Source organism: Sabethes cyaneus, chromosome 1 (assembly GCF_943734655.1).
Source record: "Sabethes cyaneus chromosome 1, idSabCyanKW18_F2, whole genome shotgun sequence".
NCBI classification, from domain to species: domain Eukaryota; kingdom Metazoa; phylum Arthropoda; class Insecta; order Diptera; family Culicidae; genus Sabethes; species Sabethes cyaneus.
Window position 1 is genome coordinate 50,349,320 of NC_071353.1, and position 26,678 is coordinate 50,375,997.

Genomic DNA, 26,678 nt, shown 5'->3' on the forward strand with positions numbered 1-26,678 from the left:
TTGAAACAATTTAAAGTTCAATTCGAAGAACTTCGATCTCGTTTTTCTTAATATGGTGGAATTGTTACATTGGACGAAATCAAAAGTGACGCGAGATATCTTCACCATGCAATTCAAATGGGTAAAAAAATCTGGAAATCCGGAAGAAGACAAATGAAGACATTTTTCTTGATTTGTGAAGACTTTTCAAAAAATCACCTGGCATCCCTGTATCTTGAAGTTCTTGAAATGTCATCAATTGACAAAGAAGAATCGTCGGCACAGAGAAAATAGAGAGAAAAGTGTTTAACTTTTTTCACATTTTTGATTCCGAGCGTGGAGATTATTTCATTTTCTGTCATATATCTTCATTGAACAGCTATTGTTTAATTCCTATTTGTTGAGTTTGTTAACCACTGGTTGTGCATTTTTTGAATGGGAAGAGTTGCTTGAAGCGACAACTGTCTATGCTCGAATTCGATAAGCAGCAAACGAAATAATTTCTTCGGCCCGATTAGGTTGACATTAAACAGAAGTGAAAACAACAGATACATTCTAATAGTGAAGCAATGAGTTTTCTATTGTAAGTATTTATAAGATTTTATTATTTTACATCGATACTTTCAACATGCGTTAAGCTGATTCAAAATTGTACTCAAAACTATGAAGTTAATGGTTTCTAACTTTTCCTCCAACAAATTGCTTTGAACGACAGATGTCTTAAATGGAATACATATTCACACACTGAAGTTTGTACGTTCATAAACTCAAATTCTTTCCTAGTTTTCTGTTTGTGTCGAAAATTGAGATTACTGAAGTACAATAATTACGACATGGCTCTGTCGACTCAATTTTTGCAAATGAACTCCGTCAAGAGCAAATGAACGATAATTAAAATCTTTTGTAAATAACGTACCATCACTGCTTACTTTGCATCTTTTACAGGTAAGCAGTAAAATGCTTAAAAGGAAATGTACCTAATGTTCGTATTGGTACAGCATAAAACGGCAAGAAAATATGAACAAATAATATATAGTTAACGCGCAGAGTGATACGAAAAAAGTCACCCGAGTTGAAAATCTCCCTGTAACAAAACAAAGCGTTTTTGTACTGAACTTCACTCTAATAAGCAGTTGTTTAGCGTTAAATGGAAAGTTCAGAATATTTTCTGTTCTAGCATATAGAACTATCACAGAAACAGAGTCCTTATTCAACGATTTTTTTACGCAAAGCCGATAGCAGTATTTCTTTTTAAATTCCTAGATTTTCTTGATAGATATTTATAGATTCGTATACACTCATACATATTATCACATTATAGCCCAATCTATCCATAGCCCATCCAATTTCTTCTAGGTTACAAGATCACAACATTCAATTGGGTACATTATTTTGTGTTAACTTTTCCAACCAGTAGCGCGAATTTTATTCGTTAATCAACATGTAGCTCTGTGTTATTTATTGAATGTTGAATATGCAAAGCGCTGGAAGCCTCGCAGATCTATATGCTATTTTAAGACTAGTCACTGGAAGCTGTGTGGCGACTACAACTTTATTTAAATCTTGACGGACAATATATCAAAACAGCTTACATTATAACTCTAAAAATCTATATACATAAAAGTGAGCGTGAATGTTGTGCCATCACTCCAGAATGCCTTGACCGTTCTCCGCCAAACTTGGCACACATGTTCCTATACACATAAACGATTCAGCACTGGAGGGATGACAAAAGAGGGTCCCTAACAAGGAGGGAAGGTCCAAATAAGCAAAAAGGGTTGCGTTTCTCTTGCATTTAGACAGACTGCATTTGCACTAGTGGTTAAGAGACGAGAAGGCGTGGAGGGATACATATCCCTTCGCCGAGGATGGATATACAGAAAAAAGGCTGCGTTTTTTTTTCGTTAAAAGGATTTCCAGAAAGCTAATAGATGCACAATTGCACATTAACTTACTTATTAATTTATTTTTATTAATCAACGGGCTCGATTTGGTCCCTATGATTGTCAGGTTAACAAATAAATAGTCAAGTCGAATTACGTGAGTAAAGTACTATCAAACGTATACAAACAGATCTTAAAATAACTCCTGAAACAGCGAGCGAATCTTCCCTGTAGTATCCGTCGTGGCAGATGAAAGTCGAATAACGACTATACTTGATTAAAGGCTCGCTGCACACCGCCGATAGCGCTGTTCATGCTGTAGTTAGTGCAACGAAGTGGCAATCTCAACACTGCATTGTTCCGCAGCGCTCGAGGTTGATCATTTATGTTAATCTGTCCCAGCAGCGCAGGGCAGTCAATCTCCTTTGTATGCTATCCACGATAAACAGTGCTCTGGAGCTAGCCCGACGAACACGGAGAGGTTCTAGATCAATCAATTGACAGCGGCTTTCATATTTGGGAAGAAAGAACGGGTTTCTGCATGGCAGTTTTCTCAAGGCGAATCTAAGATATCGACGCTAAACGGACTCGTTCTTTCAGCGCTATTGTTGTAGTTAGGATTCCAAACAGACGAACGGTATTCCAGAACTGTCATATAGTATATGTCAGAGAAATTTATTCCTAAAGATAAATCCTAAGGACCTTGAGACTTTAGCAATAACCAGTGTTGGGCACCACTAATTCGCTAACCGATACAATTTGCTCGATAATCGTGGAAATTTCGCTAATCACTAATCGCAAACTGCAAATTAACAGTCACTGTTTATTTTTGAACATATCACAACAACCTGCATTGTTATCTATCACTGTACCGACTATTACTAATTTATATATATTGCACGACTTTTCTTAATTTAACTAAGATCAAAACCTATTATAATGGATAAAATGCTTTACAGTTTATTAGTTATAAAATAAAAAGCGTCACTTCATTTGGAATTATGGACCAGCAAAAATTCGGCTAGTCTGAGTATAAATTATAAAGTATAACTAGCGTTTCTCGATTAGTCGGTTAGCGAATTAGATATGACAACATACGAGAAATTTGGTCCTAATGATAAAGCTTAGTACATTGAGATTTTAGCGACAACATACAAAATATGATCCTTGTAACGCCCACGTCATTAATATGCAAAACACGTTCAATTACTGTGCCCTTGAGTTCATAACGGAACAGGATCGGATCTTACTTACGGGAAAATGTGATTGCTGAGCACTTCTCCGGGTTCACTATCATACAGTTCACGTCGCACCAAGTATAGCAAAGTCCTCGAGTTGATTTTCAAGAAAGTGACAGTCGTCAGTCGAGCGGATCCGGGAGTACATTTTAAAATCATCTGTAGTCGTGGGCCCTTCATATCCAAATTAACGTCATTAAAATAAAGCATACAAATCAGAGGAACTAGGTGACTTCCTTGAGGTATACCTGCACTCAAAATAATCCGCACATAACTAATGGAAAATTTCCATATGAAAATCCTTATGATTATTATGTGCCACATATAAACACAATCCGCCCAGAAGTACACATGAAAATTATATGCATATGAATAGTATGTGCAAATTTTAAAAACACATAAATGGTAACTGTTTGGGACATAAAGTTCATTTACTGGGCACATGGAAAAAATCTATGTGTGAAACACATAGAAACTATACGAAAAGTTTTCGCAGTGTGATGAAGCTGGATAGCTATAGGATCGATAGTAGGGATGGGAACTATCATTAAAAATCGTTACTGATAACTATCAGTAGTTTCCGGTGCGTTACAGATAACCATCAGTAAATATCAGTAATTTTACCCATCACGGCATTGCAGCAAAAAATAGGAAATTTAAATGTTAAAACTGCGTTATTCATTGTAAGTTTACATCCTGAGAGTGCAACGTGTCCATGCATGGCATCTTTATTGATTTCAAAGTAGCATAGGATACAGTCGAACGAGACCAGCTATGGCACATAATGCACGAAACCGGTTTTCTGGATAAACTGACATCGACGACCAAATACATGAAAGGAGAACACGCTATGTCCGAATGCACTTATTATTTAACTTTCATGCACCTCAAATTTCTCTTCAGAGGCTGTTAATATTGATCAAAACAATTAATTTAAAGAAGGTCTTAAAATATTCTAAATTCAATTTTTAAGTTTATACAGGGGCCATTCCCTCTCAAGTGATCTTACCCGATGTAATCGCCAACTTCCGATTTCAACTAAATTTGGTATAATTACTCATTCCGACCCCACATTCAATTTTCAACAGTTTTATACGGATTGATCAATCCCCCCTTGCAGTGACATGCAGTGAAAAATGAGTTTTTTCGAAAATCTGAGAAAAATGAAGAAGCGGCACTGCAATGGGGATTGATCAATCCGTACAAAACTTTGAAAAATTGAATGTGGGGTCGGAATGAGCAATTATACCAAACTAGCTGTAATCCCCGCGCGTCTAATTGAGAGAAATTTGGAGGTAACTTGTAATGTAATGTAAGTATGTAACTTTATGAGGTGCAACTACGTCTTTTGCTCGTCTTGAATGTAATCTGGTATGATTGGTTTGAGTCTTTGCTTAATGTTTTGGCGACAGACATAAGCCTCTTATATTTATGATGATGATGATTTGGTTGAAATCGGAGGTGGTCGATTACAACGGGTAAGATCACTTGAGAGGCAATGACCCCTATATAAACTTAAAAAATGAATTTAAAAAAACCCAAAATAGAATATTTAAAAACCTTTTTTAAATTAATCGTTTTGACCAATACTAGCATCCTGTGAAGAAAAATCTGAGGTGCATGAAAGTTAAATAATAAGCACCTTCGGACATAGCGTGGACAGGTTCAAATCAAATAAACACATACCTTCCTCAAACGGTAACCGTTGACGGCAGCGAACTAGAAGTGACAGATGAGTTCTTGAATTTGGGATCACTGGTGAGCGCGGCCAAAACTAGTAAGAGATTCAGTAGCACAATCAAGCGGTAAATTAGATCTACTTTGCCTTTCGTACAAAGCTGACAAGGCACAAAACCCTTATTAAACCAGTAGTTTTTTATAGACTTGAAGCCGTATTCGAGCGGAAGGTACTGCGGACGAAATTTGGCAGGTACAAACTGGAGCGGAGAGTGGCGGAGGGGCGTCAATTATGAGCTACTTGCCTTGATTGGGGAGATTCTCATCGTACATCTGGTGAAAGTCGGTGGGCTGCAGTGAACCGGATGCGTTGTAAGGATGCCGGACAACAATGCGACGAAAATAGTTCTCTTCAACAACTCCGGGAACAGAGGACTCAACGTGCCAAATGGCTCGACCAAGTAGAAAGTGATTTTCGACTGCTGAGACGACTAGGATTGAATTGGCGATGAGAAGCCCTGCTAAAAGTGCTACAAACAACACGAGCCACCCCGGCTCTATGCTGCCGAAAACAACGACGACACATTGCGTCAACCTCGTCTATCGTACGCGACTACCGACCAATAAGTTTAATCTAACTAATTTTTCTAACGGGACGACGTAACTGTATCAGTAAATATCAATAACATGGAAACCTTACTGATACTTAGTGATATTATTGCTTACTGATAGTTATCAGTAGTTAATGATAGTTTTCCCATCCCTTCCGGGAGTTTGAAATTTGGATGTTAATATTGTCAATTGCAAGGAAAATTGTACCACCCAAAGTGCGATATCGCTCATAAAAGTGCTATTTTGCATTAAATCGTTTCGGTATCTTCGGCGCACTTTTTCGTTATCTTCCAAGCAATAAGTGCGCCGAAGAGACCGAAACGATTTAAGCTAAAATAGCACTTTTATGAGCGATTGCGCACTTATTGATTGGACAATTTTTCTTGCAATTGACAATATTATTCCTACTGCAAACAGCCTCAGCGAGGGCCCCAGTTAATGTCAAAAAATCTTTATATGAGTACGTGGTGGAATACTATGCTGCTTATGTAATTCCAGCACAAAGTAATATTGGTAAAGGTGCATGCATATTTTTTTATGCGTTTGGCAAACTATTTCTGGAGGGCGCCGCCGGCAGTTTTTACACATCAAAAATCATTGGCGGAACTAGGAGGGGGTTAGAGGAGGCTAAGCCCCCCCTAGGAGAGCTTTAGCCTCCCCTAGAAAAATTGACTTGGCCGACCAATAAAATGGGCGAAAAACATGCCGGGGCTACAGCCCCCCTAGAAATGAGCGCTAGTTCCGCCAATGCAAAAAAATCGATTACTTCAAGCCTGATAATCTGTTCTCTGTGTTACTATTGCCCGTTTCTTTGGTAACAAAACGCGCTGCTCACTTTTTTGATAGCTTGAAATCGTCGCAGAAAGAATCTGCTTGGCTGTATGTAAGTTATAAGTATTTATTATGCTTGTCTAGCACGTAAGCTATTGATTTACTTGACAAAATAAACGATATTTTCCCCCGCGACGATTCTGGCGACGGTTTCGCCCGCGACGGTTATAATTCATCGCGTACGAAAGGGTGGCAAATTGATAATACTACTCATAAGTGTTAGTGATCGCAACCATCTGAAAGAATGTATGAAGTATTTTGCGGTTTCGTCACTAACCAGAATGACATTAGCTGAGGATCGGTTATGTAGGAGTGAGAGGGGAGCGAAGAGTGGAGGAGAGGATCCGGGAGTTTGATATTTGATGTTTTTGATATTATTCCTACTGCAAACAGCCTCAGCGAGGGCCTCAGCTAATGTCAAAAAATCCTTATATGTGTGCGTGGTGGAATACTTCATGGTAATGCGGGTAATGTTGATGTACGATATCATGCAATGGTGTCAGTGTGGTTGTGATGCTAGAGTGACGGCACGTATACAACTTAAAAGCTACCACCGTCATCCTTAAAGGACGTACTGGCCCTGTCCTTCGAGATTTGACAGAGTGTCAGAGAGGTGGTTTTATGTTAACACGCCACGATAAACCTAGTAACGTGAAAAACTTGGATGGTTTCAATGTTTGCTGTGGTTTCCAGCAACACTTTTGCGCTTCCCTTGTGAACTTTTGTTTCTACAGTTGCACGCTTGAAATCAGCCAGTCAGGAAGCTGGCTCTTCTTTGACAGCATATTGGTTCTTTTGCGATACAACGTGTCACGTCCTAGATTATGAACACAAACGTGCCGCGTTTGCTGTACCTTAGTAATAGTGTAAATATACTGAGAAAACTTTTCGTATCGACCTTTTCGCGTGTCTAATGGCGGCTAGTTAAAGCCCTATAAAGATATATATTTGTAGGGCTTCACGGCTAGTGGGCACAACTTTCGGAAAAAATAACATGCTTTTGGCAACTCTGCTCACGTCAAGTTGACATTTTCCCCCTTGTAAAACTGTCAAGCGTACGTTAGCAAAGTTGCCAAAAGCATTTAAATATTTTCCAAAAGTTGTGCCCACTAGCCGCCATTAAGCACGCGAAAAGGTGGATAGAGCTTTCTGACAGCTCATGCACCCACACTATGGAACATGAAATACGCGTGTATATACCTACGGGGTGAAGTGGCTGTCAAATTCATACATTTTCGATGTCCCACGCATAGGTACCAAACCGTTAATTATGACAGGAACCAAAAAATTTGTTGGACCATTTGAAAGTTGCTCTCTTCATTCCTACATGAGAAAGAGATAGCAACACGCCATGCCCTTGGTATATACATGATGTTTACCTCATTTTGGGAATCAGCTGATGCTGAAGGAACAAACCGAAAAATAGCGATTACTAGTTGTGTTTCTCCGTTTGCCACGCTGCAGAGCACATATTTCAGTCAAATTTTCCATCCTGTTCCAAATTCAAGCACATATTTTGAAAATTTGCTGGTATTTAAGCCAGCGAAAGACGAAATTCATTCTGTACCTTGGTGACAAAGGAATGCATCTCTTTTGTTTACTGTCGTTGTTTGCCTCATTTTTAAGCACCAATACACACATAACTGGAAAGCTCTATAGTTTCTATGTGTCCCACATAGATTTTTGGAATGTGCCCAGAAGGGTAACCAACCTAATTTGGACCCCAGCCATCAGCAGCTGTACATAATTTGGACACTTCCATTTGATTTTGCTGTAAGTGTCCAAATTATGTACAGCTGCTGATGGGGTCCAAAATACGTTGGTAAATGATCTTTATGTGCCAAAAAGTTATCATTTATGTGAGTGCAAGCGAAAAATTAGCACATACTATTCATATGCGTATAATTTTTTTGTGTATTTCTGGGAGGATTGTGTTTATATGTGGCTTATGATAATCAAATGGGATTTCATATGGAAATTTACTATTAGTTATGTGCAGAATATTTTGAGTGTAGGATATTACAGAATATCCACCTTTTCACGCGCCTAATGGCGGCTAGTCAGTACACTTTTCGACAATGTTTATTTGCTTTTGGGAACTCCGCTCACGCACGCTTGAAGCTTGTACAACAACAATCAAGGCTGGAAATACCAACTTGACGTGAATAAAGTTGCCAAAGGCATGCTAACGTTTTCCGAAAGTTGTACCCTCTACAGAGACTATAGATTACAGAGGTGCCGAGACACTCAAAAACCGCTAGATTTTGAACGAAAGCGGAGAATTACCTTTATTTATGATGGTACTCTCCGTTTTGTTTCTAAATTTAGCGGATTTTGAGTGTCTAGGCGCCTCTGTAAACTGTAACCTACAGTCTCTGTAGATTACAGACGCGACAAGGCACTCAAAAACTACAAGGTATCCAGCCCTAACGGTTGTACGAAAGGGTGACGTAGGACTATATCAAATCATTAGATCAAAGACTATCGTTAACTACCACACGGGAGAGGGGTCCCAAACCATCATAAAATAAATTCATGCCTCCAAAAAACCCCACATGCCAAATTTGATTCCTTTTGCTTGATTAGTTCTCGAGTTATGAGCAATTTTTTTACGCAAATTTTTTACGCGGTTTGTTTTTTACGCGAATTTTGGAATTCACGTGGTTTTTGTACGTGAATTTCGGAATTTACGCGGTTTTTTACGCGATTTTCGGAATTTACGCGGATGTGCTCAAACCGTCTACTTTTTCGCGTAGTGTTGAAATCCACGGTTTTTTACGCGAATTTCGGAATTTGCGCGGCTTTGATTTACGTGGTTTTGATTTACGCGGCACGTATCCTTCGCGCTAAGAGCGACTTGAGTGTATTTTATTTGTATGGCGGCCCCCGTCCCCCTCCCTCTCCCCTCCTAAAGAGGGGAAGGGTCTCAATTCACCATAGAAAAAATTCTTGCTTTTTGAAACCACCACATGCCAAATTTGGTTCCATTTACTTGATTAGTTCTAGAGTAATGAGGAAATTTATGATTCATCTATAGAGACCCCTCCACCCCTCTTACGCCCTCCATAAAATTGCTCTCTTGCCCCCTCCATAAAGTTGCTGGTCATTTTATTTATCCAACGACATATAAATTGTTGAGTTTTGTTCAGTAATTTAGTAGTTATTACCATTTGAAATCTTTCATTCAAACGTTACACTTCTATCACAGACTAACAGGCGTAACACTTCGACCAAATTTTCTAACAAAACATCGTTTCAATGACACCCCCAAATTTGGAAAAAAAACACTAGCATCACCTGATGCAGTCTTCGCGCTACGCAAAGCAGGTTGCTATAAATATTGCAATGCTATAAATATAGCAATGCTATAAATTTACTTGTATATTATCTGACAACAGCGCCAGCGCAAGAGAGCGGCGTTCTCGCGCAGTGACTATTGATTGAGTCTTGGCTTAAGTGAACATTTGAAATGATCGTTTTTGTTGGCGATGGAATGAAGTTTCAGTGTTACGTCTGTTAGTCTGTGCTTCTATTTTCGTTATCACAAAGTGCTACCCAGTCCCAGTATAGTAAAGAAAGATGTAGTCCTACGTCAAAACCACTAAATTTTGAATCAAACCGGAGAGTACCATTATAAATAAAGGTAACTCTCCGCTTTGATTTAAAATTTAGGTTTCTTGCAACACGCAACTTATCCATTTTTTTGGCGGCTAGTGGGTACACTTTTCGACAATGTTTATTTGTTTTTGGGAACTCCGCTCAGGTACGCTTGAAAGTTCTACAAAACCAATCAAGGCTGGAAATATTAACCTGACGTGAATAAAGTTGCCAAAGGCATGCTAACGTTTTCCGAAAGCTGTACCCACTAGCTTCCATTACGCACGCGAAAAGGTGGATAGCGAATTTGTTTATTGCAATCCGGGTTGGAACTGGATGAATTTTATCTCAGAAGTCAGATAGGAGCAAAAAAAATTCATCCGATTTCAATCCGGATTGAATAAAATAAACAAATTCTCTAAGGTTTTGCAAGGTGACGTCATGAATGAACGCAATTCACGCATTTGATATCCACTCATGGTTTGTTTACTATTTGTTTGGCGAACGCGATATGCATAAATTGGAGTTAAACCTTTTAAAAGCGTATTGTCCAGCAGTGTCGCCCTCCAAACCACTCGGAATGGCAATTTTTGTGCTTTTCTGCTATACAGCGCACCACCTGCGACGTAGTGGCGACACACAGAATACGAATAAAACCGAATGTCGCACGTCGATTATTACGGTTTTCAACTGCAACAACAATATTGTGCGCGCATTCCCTTACTGGACACGACGGTTGAAACAGTCGTGTTTCTGGACGGTCGTAAAAAGGGTCGTTTTTAGCTTTTGACAGATAAAATGTCAAATCGTGTCATCATCGCTGTTTCATTATTGGAACCAATCGAGCAAAGTAAATAAACCTAGGAATTACCGTTCTATCAGAAGAAACGGAACGAAATTCAGCATGAAATGAATTTGTATTTTCAACGCCGGTTTGCCGAAATTTTATAGTGAATAAAGCGTAGTTTATCCTTCATTATCCAAACAAGCAATAACAAAGCAATAACGTTCGTATTCGAAAACAATTTGTTTAATGCTTTTGTATGATTAACACGAAGTCACGATCAAGGTTGCGACAGAAACGCAATGAGCCTGTGTTGCCAGTTATGGCGATAAAACATTACGAACTGTGATGCCAATTTAGTCATTTTTTACCTATTTTTTTGCTCGCAACACGTTAGGAAAACAGAAGCGAAAAAGTAAACAAAGAACAAACCGTGTAAAAGTGAATATTAAAACGCTAAAACTATATATTAAATCTAATTATACTTATCTTAAAGCTAATTTGGTAACTATGTGAGTAAAATTTGGTACAATATCTAATTAAAAGTGGTAAAATAAATACAAACTTGCAGAGTCACCGGACAGGTTACAATCAGTGCTGTAGGAGTTAGTGGTGAATGATTTTACCTAAAATATTACACTAGTAAGTAATTCAAATAAAAAATAAGCCTAAGTGAAACTAATTAGAAAATTATGTATAATTCAGTTGATTTGTGGTATCGACGTATTAGAAAGAACGCATTTAATCTGCATGAGGAAGATAAAAACGGATCTAAAGACTTAATTTGTAAGTTTAAAAGAAGTTAAAATGCTATAATTAAATAAGGAGTAAAATTGTATTTACAGTTTGATCAGTCGTTTAGGAATTCGCTCTTTTTTCATTAAACGATTAAAAGAATCCGAACAAAATCAAACAAATTATCGTTATTTAACCTCAAAAAATGAATACCGAAGGATACGATTGCCAACTGTGTGATGCTTCCAACTTAGTCTGCGACATGGTGCAGTGCAATTCGTGTGAGCAATGGGCTCACTATTCATGTGCTGGCGTTACCGAAGCGGCGAAGGACCAGGATTGGAGTTGCGGCAAGTGCGCCTACAGGCTTCAAGTTCCGAGTGGACAAAAAACTACAAGGTATACAGCCCTACGGGTTGCACGAGAGGGTAACGTAGGACTATGTTAGATAATACACTGAAGTCGCTTTTTACGCGGTTTGTTTTTTACGTGAATTTCGGAATTTACGCAGATGTGCCCAAAATTTCTATTTTTTCGCGTAGTGTTGAAATCCACAAGGTTTTTTACGCAAATTTCGGAATTTGATTTACGCGGGACGTATCCTTCGCGTAAAAAGCGACTTGAGTGTATTCGTTATATTATTAATATGTGTTGCTCCATGAAGTAATTCTTTATGTCAGATTATTAGATCAAGAACTAATGCAAGCTGCATTGTTGGCGTGGATTGAGAAAATTTTCGTTTAACCTTTATTTAATCAATTAACCCTTATTTTCATTTTCGGCATTTGAAAAAAAATCTATTTAAAGTTCATTTAATTTGTTTGTGAAAAAGGCCATTGGTTACAAATAACATCAATGGAAATGGAGAGAGCTCTGAAAAGCGATGACTTCAGGAGACGGCATTTCGAGAGAAAAAAGTTGCGGCTAGAACAGGAAATTAAAGAGCGTTTGTTGCAGGAGGAACGCGAAATGCTGGAACGAGAATTAGCTGAAGAGAAAGCATATCAAGATAGGCGCAGTGTTCCAGCGGTAACGGAACAAATAAAATGATCACTGACTCTTTTTAGCAACTTTCCTTCATTTTCTAAGGAAACAGGTTTAAGTTATAAAACATAATTTAAGTTTCGAATTTAGTGAGGTTATTGTAGGTTTTTAGGTTAACTTACAATTTTCAGTGACAATGTTTTAGGTTTAGTTAATTTTAAGTAGAAAAATGAATTGTGTAGCCGCGAAACCACTAGCGTAACTACTCAACACAATAGGGTGTTTGCAGAGTGCATATGTATTGGAGATCTGTTGGGCAGGCACAAGTGACAGCTCCATATAAAACACACGGGCTGGGAAGAGCAAAATTTTTTAAATGATTTATTTTCTTTATTTAAAACAGAAATTACAAATTGCTTCATACATATGGCAAGGTAATATATCTGTTTACTAAATAAAAAAGTTATTTTCAACAAATAAGCTAAGACGCGGTAGCAATGATCAAAAATGTAACTATGACCTATGTTAGCGAGATAAAACTAAACAAATATCAATAGCCAATAGTTGCTTTCGGCTAGGAAAGCAATTTATTATGCTAAAACCAATTTTATATTCCGTTACTTTCAACTTGGCCTATGCCGTATACTGCTTCAAAAAACAGTATATTTGAGACACCGATTTAACGCGAATTGACCGAAACCCTGGTTACCAAAAGTCAACATATATTTCAGGGAACATTTGTCGGTTATTTTGACTATTAGTTGCTTTAAAATGATGAATAATTTTAGAAAAAATGATAATTTTATCCAGCACGTTTTTGCTGCATCGAATAGGAAAATATGCATTGTGTGCCCAACAGATGTCTTGCATGTGTGTGTAGCAAAAGCCCTATTTCTGATTTTTTTTTCCTAGAATTTTGTTAATGACTGGGTGCGTGAGGGGGATTTCTATTCTGAAATACAGCAATGGTTTGCTTATTAAGGATAATTCCTATGTTTTAAGCCATTGTGCCAACTCATGACTGATCTTGCTAGAGCAGCGTGTTATATCTTACACTTCCTCTCTAGCAGCTAGTATGGAAGTTGGACAATTACCAATGTTGAGTATTCCAAGGTTGGTACTACTCAAATATGAAATTAAATAAAACATTAGGTCTCGTATTCTAAGACGTTCCAAAAACTTCAGACTACTCAAATATTTCATCAAATCAGAGCCTCAGATTGACATCCGAGCTGCCCCAAACGATGTGATGGACGTTGACATGACTGCCTACAATGAGCGGAAACCCATCATATTGGCAATATCTCAGCACATTTCTGAAATCGTCACTGCTAGACGGTTCGTCATACTGTGACTGCAGAAATATCTCGAGTAGTCAACTCAAAGACAAAACATCTACTTATTGACTTATGCAACAATATGCATGCTCTGGGCATCAAACGAAGATTTGTCATTCCAGTTTTGCTGCAAACAGCAAAGTTCTGGTTTCCAATATCCGTATTTTCATCCACCCTATACAAAAATATGGCTTCTGTACTACCCAGGTAACCTTATTGGTTACCTGGCATTAGTATAAGCAATAAATTAATCGTTTATTAGCATCCCTAGCGTTTTATACTGCAGGTTGCTGTTTACCAGCCTTTTGACTGCATAACTGTTGTAAATTGGCATTCACAATTCTATTTAAATTCTTGTCGGTAAAAGCAAAGCCAAGGGTATAAGGAGTGGAGAACTTGATCCTTCTTTATCGACAGACTTCGTAGCCGGCTACAGGACAGTTACGGTTACGGGGTACAGGACAGTTACGGGGCTAGTGCAACGATCCTACTGATTTGCCGGTATTGTCAGTTTCATTGAAAGCTATGCACCGCGCTGCTCAAAAATGAAATGCTCTTTCATGGTTACTGGGTCGATTTTGATATTATTGGAAGAAATCTAGGACAGGACGTGACACGTTGTATCGCAAAAGAGCCAATTTGCTGTCAAAGAAGAGCCAGCTTCCTGATTGGCTGATTTCATGCGTGCAACTGTAGAAACAAAAATTCACAAGGGAAGCGCAAAAGTAAAAACAACCTGAAACAACCAAGTTTTTCACGTTACTAGGTTTTTAAAAGTTTGTTTATCGTGGCGTGTTAACATAAAACAAACTAAATCGAAATGTAAGTATTATTCGATTAGATTGAATCTATTTTTGTGTAATTAGTGATCAACTAGGACAAGTGGCTTCTATCATAAACTGCAGCTGCATTCTTGGAAACACTTTTCGCTTGCCGTAGTATATTTTGAAAGAGAATCGCCAAAACAAGAAGAAGAAGAAGTCACATGTCATGTCCTGTCCTAGGAAGAAATTACACAGAAATCATAAAGTTTTAGTTACCTTTGGACACCCGGTTACCTGAACAACATGTTTGTTTACAACATTTTGGCAGCAGCTCTAGCGCGGCGTTTGCTTCAAGCGCGGTGTTTCCTTTAGACCGCGTTTAACTTTGGGCAAATAACGGTTATCCCAATAAGCATTGTCAGCACTATAAGAGGGCTAGCAGTAAAGTAGCCACATATTTTGCCAAATTGCATTTAAGTAGCATTTAAGTCCAGTGAGTCCTGACGGCAAGAGGGTTTACTAACCAGTGATAATGTTCGTAAAGCGTTTTCATAGCCGCACGTTTAACTATACGGTCTGTCACTAACCCTTGTGTAAAATGAGTAGGCGATACAACGACAATGATAGTCTAGTAAACCCTGCCGCCAATAATTAGAGCTGATAACATACTTTTTCATATGTATGCGAAAATGGAAGACTGGCATATCTAGTTCCTTTAATAATCTAAGGTGCTAAGAACATGGACGCGCTGACGTAGAACCACAGAGAACAGAAATTTATGTTCATATAAAATATCATGCAATTGGCGTGTAAACTTTTCAATAAGACATTAGCGACATCTCTGTTGAGGTGCACCAGTTGTCCAATATCCTCGTTGCCAAATTCAATATATTGTCTTGCTATATTTTTCATATTCGGAATACTTTGACTTTGATCACCTTCCAGAAAACCATACCGCTATGAAGACTTTCATATAGATGAACGGGTGTGGAAAGCCGCATAGAATCACTTTGAACCAAAATGTAAAAAAATGGTTTATTTACGCAAACACAGTTTCAAGGACGGATTAAAAAGGAATAATTCAAGCGCTACTTTTTTGATAAATGTTGTTTACTTTCATTTTTGGTTAGATAGATTGCATAAATAACATGCTAGTTGCTGTAGCGACGCCTTGGTGAAAACGTGAATACTTTGATGGCATTACAAATCAAAATCAATTCTCTTAGTGATGTGAGCGCCACGTAGCGAGAGGAGTACCACATACTTTCAAAATGGCGGCGGAGCTTTTACACATGTTGCGAGATTAAGATGAATGTCTGTTCTCTGTGGTAGAACTACGATTTTTTTAACGGGGCTTTAACCTAGAATTACGGATGTAGATACAATTCGGCATACGTAGCATTTGACAAATTTTCATCAAATTTGCAGTTTACTGTATTGTTACAAGTCTTTAAAATATAATTTTAATCAATTTGCATATCACTTGTATCAACTGCTTGTTTCTAAAGTTTGCAGTTCCAATACTTAAACCACTGCATACGTGCAGTAGTCTACTTTAAGAAATTTTCTCAAAACTTGTAATATTGTGCCTTGCAGCAATTTTACGAGTCCTATGCAAATTCATATACCAAATACATTGAAAACATACTTGTCAATATTTTTTCGAAACGATGATTCTACAATTGATGAAGGGACGGTAAGGGAAAGTAATGAAGAAGGATTTTTTGGGAATGGAGGGGAAGAGTGGAAAGGAAGGGGGGGATAATAGGTAGCTACGCTTAACAAGTTGTCGTTGTGACTCCTGTCTTTTGTCCAATTTTGTCAATTGTAGAATCATCGTTTCGAAAAAATATTAATATATGCCTGACCGCATTTCAAGGTCATGACTAAAATCACGAGTTTGGTCAATACTTGTCAAGCAAAAAGGGGTACAGGGTACAGGCAATGACGAAAAACAGACGGTTCAAATTGCTTGCCATTGATTTAAGCAAACGTGTGTGGGATACGCAGAAAATGACCACGCTAATGATTTTTGCGTGGGACTCTAAAAAGGTGGAATCTCCGCAATATTGTGTTATCATTTACAATATTAGACAGTATGAATAAAAGAATTAGAGCAAATGCTCCCATACGATTTAAACGGGAAAAGCAAAGTAAACTGTTTTATCCATACGGCTTATTGATTTGTCAATTTCTTCGTCGTAGCTGTCGTCGCTAGCAATAGACCAAATCAAGGTGACGTCATCTGGCAGATACTGGCGCCCTTGTTTACAAACAGACCGCAGAGTCCAAAAAAGTTTTAGCTGTTTAAACGGCAAGTTTGTTGTTTAAACCGAGTTTAAACAGCATTAGGACTATATTTAAAGGCCATTATCCCTGTAAAATGTTAAAAAAACACGCTGCATTCGCTATAAACGGAAAGGAAAGTTTTCCAAAATGTAAACAAGGGCGCCAGTATCTGTCAATTGACGGTATGATGATTTGGTCTATTCGGCACCCACTTTTCAAAAGGTCCAGTCAGCAAAATGTAAACAAACCGAGTGAGGGTTTCTTTCCCTATGCTAGTCCAGCAGAAAGTAACTCTCACTCGGTTTGTTTACATTTTTCAGATTGGCCGTTTTGAAAAGTTGGTGTCGAATTATTTTTTTATATGGACACGTCATTATTTGATATCTTGGCAATGGCAGGTTCAACAATATGACTGGTTATCGAGAGATCTGATCATATTTTGTACCCTGTTTCGTAAAACTTACCATACCCATCTCGGATTACTTACGAATTGTCGAATCGACAAATGGCATAATAGATCTAATAGCCGAATCATAAAAGGCTGAATCACAAATGTCATTTTCGGCCGAAAATATTCACAGCCTTCGACCTGCACAACTGTTGGGTATGTGTATGTGCTAAGGGATAATCCCTACTTGTCAGTAAACCTACGAAAATGCATGCACCTAAATAGAAATGGTTTCAGCGAAGGAGCTGCCCCCACAAGGGCCTGCGCTTCCGACGGCTTTCAATAGACATTTTAATTTGATTTTGCCGTAAATGTCCAAATTGGAGTACGCGTAACCCCTGTCCGAAATAGATAAATCTGGCCTGATTTTTGAATAGGTCAAACTGCAAATGAGAGATTCTCTTTGCGTCGCTTCTCTTACGTCTATCACGACGCTGCTAAAACACCTGACGGCATCTTTTTCGCACGATATGATTACTGGCGTCATATGCTACCTAATCGTTAAGAAAAATTGCATTGAAATGCTTTCAGTATTAGACGTAAGAGAGGAGACCCAAAGAGAATCTCTCACTTGCAGTTAGAACCTATTCAAAAATCAGGCGAGAAATCACCCTTATAGCCGCGTAGATCCACATTGCTAGCTTATGCTTTTCAGTACTACCAAAGTTATTTTCAATTTCTATCCACAGTCGCTCCAGCAAAACCTTCAAGCCTAAGAAAAACATACCTGAAGGCACACATCAATATGACCTAATGCAACATGCTGCCGCCACTCTCGGATCAGGCAATCTTCGTAATGCTGTACAACTGCCAGATGGTGAAGACCTGAATGAATGGGTCGCCGTAAACAGTACGTATTTATATATATACGTAAATCTACAATTACCTACTTGTTTCTTGTTCCTTCTACTAATAACCTACTTATATCTATGTTTGCAGCCGTTGACTTTTTCAATCAAATTAACATGCTGTACGGAACTATCACCGAATTTTGTACCGAGGATTCGTGTAGTATCATGTCCGCCGGTCCGAAATACGAGTATCATTGGGCGGATGGCCAAACCGTGAAAAAACCAATCAAATGCAGCGCTCCCAAATACATAGACTATTTGATGACATGGGTTCAGGACCAGCTGGACGATGAAACTTTATTTCCGTCGAAAATTGGAGTTCCTTTTCCGAAAAATTTTATTCAGATAGCCAAAACCATTCTGAAGCGTTTGTTTCGAGTCTATGCACACATTTACCACCAACACTTTTCTGAAGTAGTCCGGCTGAGTGAAGAAGCACATTTAAACACGTCGTTTAAGCATTTTATTTATTTTGTTCAAGAATTTAACTTAATTGATCGACGTGAACTAGCCCCTTTACAAGATCTAATTGATAAACTTATTACTAAGGATGGTCGATAAACGCAAAGCGCAAAGGCTGGAAACGAGCAAACGTCATGAACATTAGTAAACCGTGTTTTTAAAATAGCGATAGCAAGCCAATAATACAGTAAAGTGAACGATTTTTACAATCATCTACTCATTTCTTCCTGATAGATATATTCTGCTATGTTTTAAGCGTTTGTTCGTATCCATATATATAAACAAAACGTCCTTAATCTCACCTTATTTTAATTATTTAAAGTGTTATTTTTAAATATCAATTTATGTTAGGAATCTATGTTATTTTTGTCGACCAAGCAAGCTAAAAGGTAAACAATTTTACTGATGCTTATGTAAATATTTGTGTTATACAGGCGTGAGGAATGAATTATCTTTACTTCAAAAGTAAAACGCTAGCAATTACACCGAACAGTGAATTGTCTTACTTATTTGTCAATTAAGCCATCACGATCATCCGTCATCAACTACGCCATCACTTTGGTAATATTCCTGCCTCCAGTAAGCGGCGTTTAATTATATCTGATAGCTCTGCTTTTTGAAGCATGTTGATTTGCTGCAATGACAAACTTATCAATTTCGGTTGTCCTCAATAAAAATGTACAATAAATATAACCAATTCTAAGCGCTCTACACGCAGTGGTGATTGCCACGACCGAGACATTAATATTAACGACATCTTATACAACCTAAACATGTAATGATCAAATTACATGATTTTGATATACGACGACTGAACATTGAAATGTGAGACAGAAATATAAATTTGTATAAAATAAATCAGTAAATATTTTGAAGAATTAGTCTGTAAGAACTTGAAAGAATTACTTCATAGCAATACAACATATTAAAATATCATGCGAAAGTTTGTGAAGAAGTATCACTTTACTTGAGTCGACTAGTCTAATTTGGTATTATAGAAGTCGAACTCAACACGATTCTATTGCCTAAATCGACTGATCAGTAAAAAGATGACTCGACTTCTATAATGCGAGCATTTTACTTGATTGAGTCGCATCGACTTACTCGAGTAAGAAAAGTTATTCCACGGAAGTCTCCGAAGAGCAAAACGAATAAATCTCTGCTGCACTGACTCGATTCGGCTAACTCCATTTTGATAGTATGGACTCCAAACTGGAGCACAGTATTCAAGGTTGGAGCGGACTAATGCACAATAAAGAGCTTTCAAGCAGTAAACATCGTTGAAGTTCTTGCCGATGCGCATAATGAAGCCAAGGTTCCTGTAGGCTTTGTCCACGATGAACGCGATGTGCTGTTTGAATGTAAGTTTAGAGTCGAGCTGTATCCCCAGATCCTTGACGCAGTTTTCGCAACGTAATCAACTAAATTTATGGTTGTTTTAAACTAGCCACATTTGTAAACGCAAACGAAGAACACGTTTGTTTTGAACTATTTTTAAGGTTGGTATTTACGTAACCATAAATTTAGTTTATGTGTACCAACGGTTTAGGTTAATTTAAACTAATACCTCAATTTGAATTCAGGTAAAATAACTGCATTTTGCAACCTAAATTTTGGTTGAAATAAACAAGATTATGGTTGAAAAAAGCAAACTTTTAGTTTGGATCAACTGATACTTAATTTGAAACAATGCGAATTAATAAAGTTGAAATAATGTGGAAAAGTCATTTCTTTCAACTAGATTAGTGAATTTAATTTAAACAAATTCCGATATTAACGTAATCAAAAATTTAGTTTGGGCTTCAACCAAATTTATGGTTGTTTTAAACTAGCCACATTTTTCTCCGTGTGGCAATCCATATCGACGGAAAAATGAACAAACTTTTCTTCTTCGGAGATACTAGAGGTGTTTTGCTAAACATTCAAGCTGTTGTATTGCCCAAGGTAAGTGAGAAGAATGCCGATATTTCTAACATTTGTATCAATTACTAGACACCGTCCTTTTAAGGATGAAAACATGCTTATATGAAGATTTAAAAGATTGTTGTTCTCCGCTGATCAAAATAAAGTTTATTGGGCCAGCAATAATTATTAAAACAAAACATTGGGTTTGGTTTTAATTCATTTTCTTGCGGATTGTTGGGGTGATTTAGTGTTTCATTTGGTGTTAACTTGGTATTAATCGCTATCACTTGTTCACGGCAGGCAATGTTTCAAAGTGACGATTATTGAAATTAAAATATCTGCGAGCGGCGCCGCTCGTGTTGCCGTTGCTGGTACACCAGAATAAGGAATTATCAAAGCAAATAGCAATCAACGAGAATGGGTAGGATTCCATTTAGTTCTCTTGTAACTTTGTTATAGTATCCACCTTTTCGCGCGCTTAATGGTGGCTAGTGGGTACAGTTTTCGACAATGTTTATTTGCTTTTGGGAACTCCGCTCACGTATGCTTGAAACACTAAAGAACTTAAAAGTTCTACAACAATTAAGGCTGCCAAAGGCATGCTAAGGTTCTCCGAAAGTTGTACCCACTAGCCGCCATTACGCACGCGAAAAAGTCGATAGAATTAAATGGAATTTTCCATCGACTTTTTCGTTGATTCCTGAATTGTACCAAGAATTTTTCGAAAATAATTGGAAATTATTTCAACCAATCACGAAGCGACAATTTCTAGTTAGACCGAGTTAGTTATTCTCTATTTTTCAATGACGCGCATTGAAAATCAATTGTTTTCTATATTTTCCAATTCGATTTTCCGATCGATTGGGTTAAATATGTTGGAAATCTATTGAAAATTAACTGAATTATAAGCCGAAAACGAGTTACCACTTTTGATGACGTTATTTCCAAAAACCAATCACGAAGCGAGGATTTCTAGGTGGACAATGGTCCATTATATCCGATTTTTCAATTGTGCACACTTAAAAATCAATAGTTTTCTTTATTGGTGTGGATGCGTAGAAGATTTTCCGATCGATTGGTGCAAAAATATTGAAAATCGATCGGAAAACCGTTGAGCTATTAGTGCTCAAAACCTTAGGTATATATCATTTTTCGCGACGCTCGCATTTTTTGATTTTTTGGAATGATACCCTATCTCAAAACTTGCCGTAAAACGTAGCTCTACGTCAAAAAGACATACGGGTGTGTGAGGAATAACTTACTATATTATTTATTATTAAATAATGTCAGGAAGTTCGCTGATTATTTTGATCTGTTTCAGCAAACCATACCGCATGTTCTTGCACTTGTTGCTTCCAGTACATGGTGAGGTCATGATAGGACTCTCCAGTTCCTCCAAGTTCCGGTGGTAAATTGATGTATTTGGAAACGTATGTATCCCTCCTGGAAATCTTAACCCGAGATTTCATTTTTGCACTCATGAAACTCCTGAAAGAATAAGTTTACTAGTATATGATCAAGAAAATCAAGACAAATTTGTCTTACCGGAAAACATTCAATATGACGTTAACGTGTATCGGTGCATTTACAAATTCCAACAATTGTGGCCGACACGGATAGTTTTCCCAGCTCTCAACAGTTCTTGGATAAATTGTGAAAATATTAGTTTGAATAATTTAAGCAGCCGTGCTCACAATTTACCTTTTTACAAGGGAGGGTGGTAACTGAAGGGCGTGACCTAAAGTTACATTTTTCATGTCGAAAATCGCTACTATACCGTAGATAGATATAGTCTCATCTAGATACAGTAAGAGATCCAAAATCATTTTGTCCACTTTAAAAACATTATCCTGGCTATGACATTTCGGATTATGAGCCGCAGTTCTTATAATAACTACTTGCCGGTTTAATTCATCTTTTTCACGCAACGGAAGAAAAATGCCGATATCTAATAGTTCCAGAACCTCTGGTAGAAAAGGATTTCGATTTTTAAACCATTCAATACGAGCGGAGCGAATTTTACAGTACCTGGAAGAGGGTTAAAATTGAAAATAACAAAAACTTCGATTACATTTGCTTTAGGTACTTACATCTGAATTTTTCGTTTAGCTTTATTAACGTCGAATTTCGTAGTGCGTAAAAAATACACGACATATCGCACGTCGTTGGGCAAAACAATATTAGGCCGTTCATTTTGCAACCATTGCTCAATTTCTGCTATTCCAGCATTTCTCCGTGCAGCTGTCTCTCCAAGATGTTCTTCGGCGTAATGATAACAAGTTTCGTGCAACAATGCCATATATTTTTGCGTCATTTTTGAACGTTTTATTTTTTTCCCGTTTGCAATTCGGTAATCTCAAAAGTATAGCATTAAATGTCTACTACACTCTGTTCTTCACAGCTGACGAAGACGATGCATTAAAATCTTGGGTTTGTCTAAATGTGATAAGAATTTTATTACTGATAGCGTGTGCTAGTCCCGATCAAAATAAAATAACAATATATTAACACAATTAGTGTTAAACACGGTTTCCAAGCGTTTCTAAATTTGCTTTGCATTTTGTTGTAAATTTAGTCTTGTGAGTGTTGCAAATAACGTAATCATTCATATCCAGAAAATCCTTGTTAAATATTGTTTACAAACTCATAAATTCTCGGGTAATTTTTCAAATAGACCTAAGTGACAATGAGAGATTCTCTTCATGTCTTCTCTCTTTCGCTTTTTACGGCGATGCGATACCCAAGTAACAGGCTGATCAAACGCTTTTATAGCTGATTTTATTCAACCTGTGGCTGATCTATAGATACCTAAACCATATATGGTTTAGGTTTAGAAATAAAAACCTCAGCCTTTTTTCAGCTCTTAAACATCTAAATCTGGTGTTTTTATCAAGCTTCAGGCTAATTAATAGCTGCTTTCGAAGCTGCAATGAAGCTTAATAGAAACTTTTTTGCGCTTTTAAATAGCCAATTTGCGCAATGCTGTCAATTCTATTTGTAGAACGAGAAATAGTTTTGCAATCTGCTTTTCCAGTCGCTTAATCAATGCTTCATCAACTTTTATGCAGCCAAAAAAAATCTATCTTTAAATTTAAAAAATGAAGCGCGGCCTTTTTTTATTTTGCTGTAAACATGTTTCGAACGTGATATTTTTAATTTCGAATAACTTTAATTCGTATAAGTAAGCTATAGCTAATTAAAAATGCATGTCTTTTTTTTCCGGGAATTGAACCCGCCATCTTTTGATCCATAAGCACTCACCGTATGATCCGCCCCATTTGCATCTGCAGAACAGACAGTGAGAATATCTTTACACCTGAAGCCTAGCCCGCCTAGCGTGAAGCAGTCGATAATGTCGATAACGGATAAGCTTTTGCTGTCAGCCGAATTGCGAAATTCTATGATCTGACAGTAAGTGTGCTGTGAGCCGAAAAAAAACTTGGTAGAAGTTTGTAAAGCCACTTTAACACCTCTTAGCAGCCCTAAAGTAGTTTGAAAGCTGTGAGCCTAATGAAAGCTTCCACTCTACATTTTAACACCTTTAAGCAGCCGTAAAACGGTTTGATGTTTATGGCTGTTGAGAAGCAGATTGTTTAGCAGAAAAATCCACTATTAAGCTTGTTTATGAGCTTTTGGGAGAGAACTGGTTTGAAAAACTTAAAGTAGCTTAAACATCGCTTATTTAAACACCATTTAAGTGCTTACTTTATGCAGCTTTGATCGCCTTAAACCAACCCGTAAACAGCCATTGCTCTTGCAATTCAGCTACCGTTGTTACTTGGGAAAGGTGTTGAATAAGATTTATTTTAATTTTTTTTAAATAAGTATTTCGTTTACGATACTCAAAAACATCATAGCGATAAGTTTGAATGATGTACAATGTTTTGGTTTGCTTTAGAAAAGTTTTGGAAAAGTCTTGCTTCCTGTCAACTGTACTAAAAGTATTTTTTAACCTATACTTTACCGAAAAACGTTATCTAATTTGATATCGTTAAATATCTAACCAATTTTAATGCATGAAAATCATACCCAACAAACACCGAAGCTGAATTAAAATGCTACTGATTTGGTCACAGCTGATTTAACTCTGAATACAGGTGGTAGACGCTGAATAAATTTAAGCAAAGACCTCTGTATTGTATAAGTGATTAAGCAACCAACGAATGCGCTGTAAATCAGCTGCTTCACATAATAGTGTCACAAGCAGATTAGGCGCATCTTCAACCTCGCCACAACCCGTCAATATTCTCAATAATTGTGCTATACTAGCTGAAAAATCGATTTGTCATCTTAATAAACAGCCCTCCCACGAAACATTTATGCACTGATTGAGTATTTTAGCATCCATTATTATTCAGCCATAGCAGAATCGAATAAAATTTATGTAAACAATTCTACTATACTTATTCAGCCGAAATTGGAGAATTTATACAACCTATTTCGCTTGAGGTATAAAAAACACTTGTTCGCAAATCGCAATCGCCCTTTATATAACCTCTGTGCGCCTTGTTTCAAGCTTTGCGTAAATTGGTTATTTAAAACGCGCAAAAGCCTCTATTAAGCTCCATTGCAGCTTCGAAAGCAGCTATTAGCAAGCCCGAAGCTTGACTTAGATGTTTAAGAGCTGAAAAAAGGTTTTTATTTCTAATACTAAACCATAGTTCAGCCACAGGTTAAATAAATTCAGCTAAAAAACGTTTGATCAGCCTGGAATTGTTACTTGGGGGACTGCTTTCAAAGCTGTAATAGAGCTTAAGAGAGGCTTTTGTGTGTTTTTAAATAACCAATTTGCGCAATTCTGTCAATTCTATTTTTAGAACGAGAAATAGTTTTGCAATGCTGTTTCAGTCGCTTAATCAACGTCTCATCAACCTTTAGGCAGCCAAAAATAATGTATTTTTAAATTTCAAAAATGGAAGGCGTCATATTTATTTTGCTTTGGCGTCATAAGCAGCTATATTTTAAATTTCGAATAACTTGAATTCGTATTTGCAAGCTAATTAAAAATGCGTGTCGTCATCTTTCGGGAACAGCATGAGCAATTGCTGTTTGCGAGTTGGTTTAAGGCGATCGAAGCTGCATAAAGTAAGCACTCAAATGGTGTTTGACCAAGCGAAGTTTAAGCTACTTTAAGTTTTTCCAAACCAGCTTTCCTCCAAAGCTGATAAACAAGCTTAATAGCGGATTTTCCTGCTAAATAATCCGATTCTAAACAGCCGTAAATATAGAGCCGTTTTACGGTTGCTTAAAAGTGTTAAAGTGGCTTTATAAACCAGTAGACGCTTTCATTAGGCTCACAGCTTTCAAACTGCTTTAAAGCTGCTAAAGGGTGTTAAAGTGGCTTTACAAACTAATACCAAGCTTTCATTCGGTTCACAGCACACATACTGTCAGATCATAGAGTTTCGCAATTCGACTGGCAGCAAAAATATTTGTCAGTTATCGACGTTATCGACTGCTTCAAGTGTAAAGATATTTTCACTGTCTGTTCTGCAGATGCAGATGGGGCGGATCGTACGATGAGTGCTTATGGATCAGAAGATGGCGGTTCAATTCCCGAAAGATGACGACATGCAATTTTAATTAGCTTGCATATACGAATTCAAGTTATTCAAAATTTAAAACATAGCATACGACGCCAAAGCAAAATAAATATGACGCGTTCTATTCTTTTTTAAATTTAAAAATAGATTATTTGTTGGCTGCATAAAGGTTGATGAGACGTTGATTAAGCGACTGAAAAAGCATTGCAAAACTTTTTCTCGTTCTAAAAATAGAATTGACAGAATTGCGCAAATTGGTTATTTAAAAACACACAAAAGCCTCTCTTAAGCTCCATTACAGCTTTGAAAGCAGTCCCCCAAGTAACAATTCCAGGCTGATCAAACGTTTTTTAGCTGAATTTATTTAACCTGTGGCTGAACTATGGTTTAGTATTAGAAATAAAAACCTTTTTTCAGCTCTTAAACATCTAAGTCAAGCTTCGGGCTTGCTAATAGCTGCTTTGAAGCTGTAATGTAGCTTAATAGAGGCTTTTGCGCGTTTTTAAATAACCAATTTGCGCAAAGCTGGAAACTAGGCGCACAAAGGCGATATAACTGCTCAACAAGGGTTTTTCCGAGTCGAATAAAATAGGTTGTATAAGTTCTCCAATTTCAGCTGAATAAGTATTGTACAGTTGTTTATATAAATTTTATTCGTTGGATATTCAGCTATGGCTGAATAATTGTGGCTGCTAAAATGTTTATTCAGCGGATAAATGTTTCTTGGGTATACATAAGTCCTTAAGCTTGCAAAATGTT

The 26,678-nt window shown here is 37.4% G+C and overlaps 2 protein-coding genes across 2 annotated transcripts; one reads left to right on the forward strand and one right to left on the reverse strand.

The window, feature by feature from the left end:
- Positions 1-302: 302 nt before the first annotated feature.
- On the forward strand, positions 303-19,323 carry LOC128736226 (MOB kinase activator-like 1). Its single transcript, XM_053830709.1, has 3 exons — positions 303-562; positions 17,848-18,008; positions 18,098-19,323. The coding sequence occupies exons 1-3, from the start codon at positions 549-551 to the stop codon at positions 18,568-18,570; spliced, it is 648 nt and encodes a 215-aa protein (XP_053686684.1). The 5' UTR covers positions 303-548; the 3' UTR covers positions 18,571-19,323.
- Positions 19,324-21,139: 1,816 nt separating this feature from the next.
- LOC128745272 (retinol-binding protein pinta) lies at positions 21,140-22,924 on the reverse strand. The gene is made up of 4 exons (XM_053842299.1): positions 22,467-22,924; positions 22,078-22,404; positions 21,922-22,017; positions 21,140-21,864 (listed from the first exon to the last, which is right to left on the reverse strand). The coding sequence occupies exons 1-4, from the start codon at positions 22,688-22,690 to the stop codon at positions 21,663-21,665; spliced, it is 849 nt and encodes a 282-aa protein (XP_053698274.1). The 5' UTR covers positions 22,691-22,924; the 3' UTR covers positions 21,140-21,662.
- Between the last annotated feature and the right edge of the window lie 3,754 nt (positions 22,925-26,678).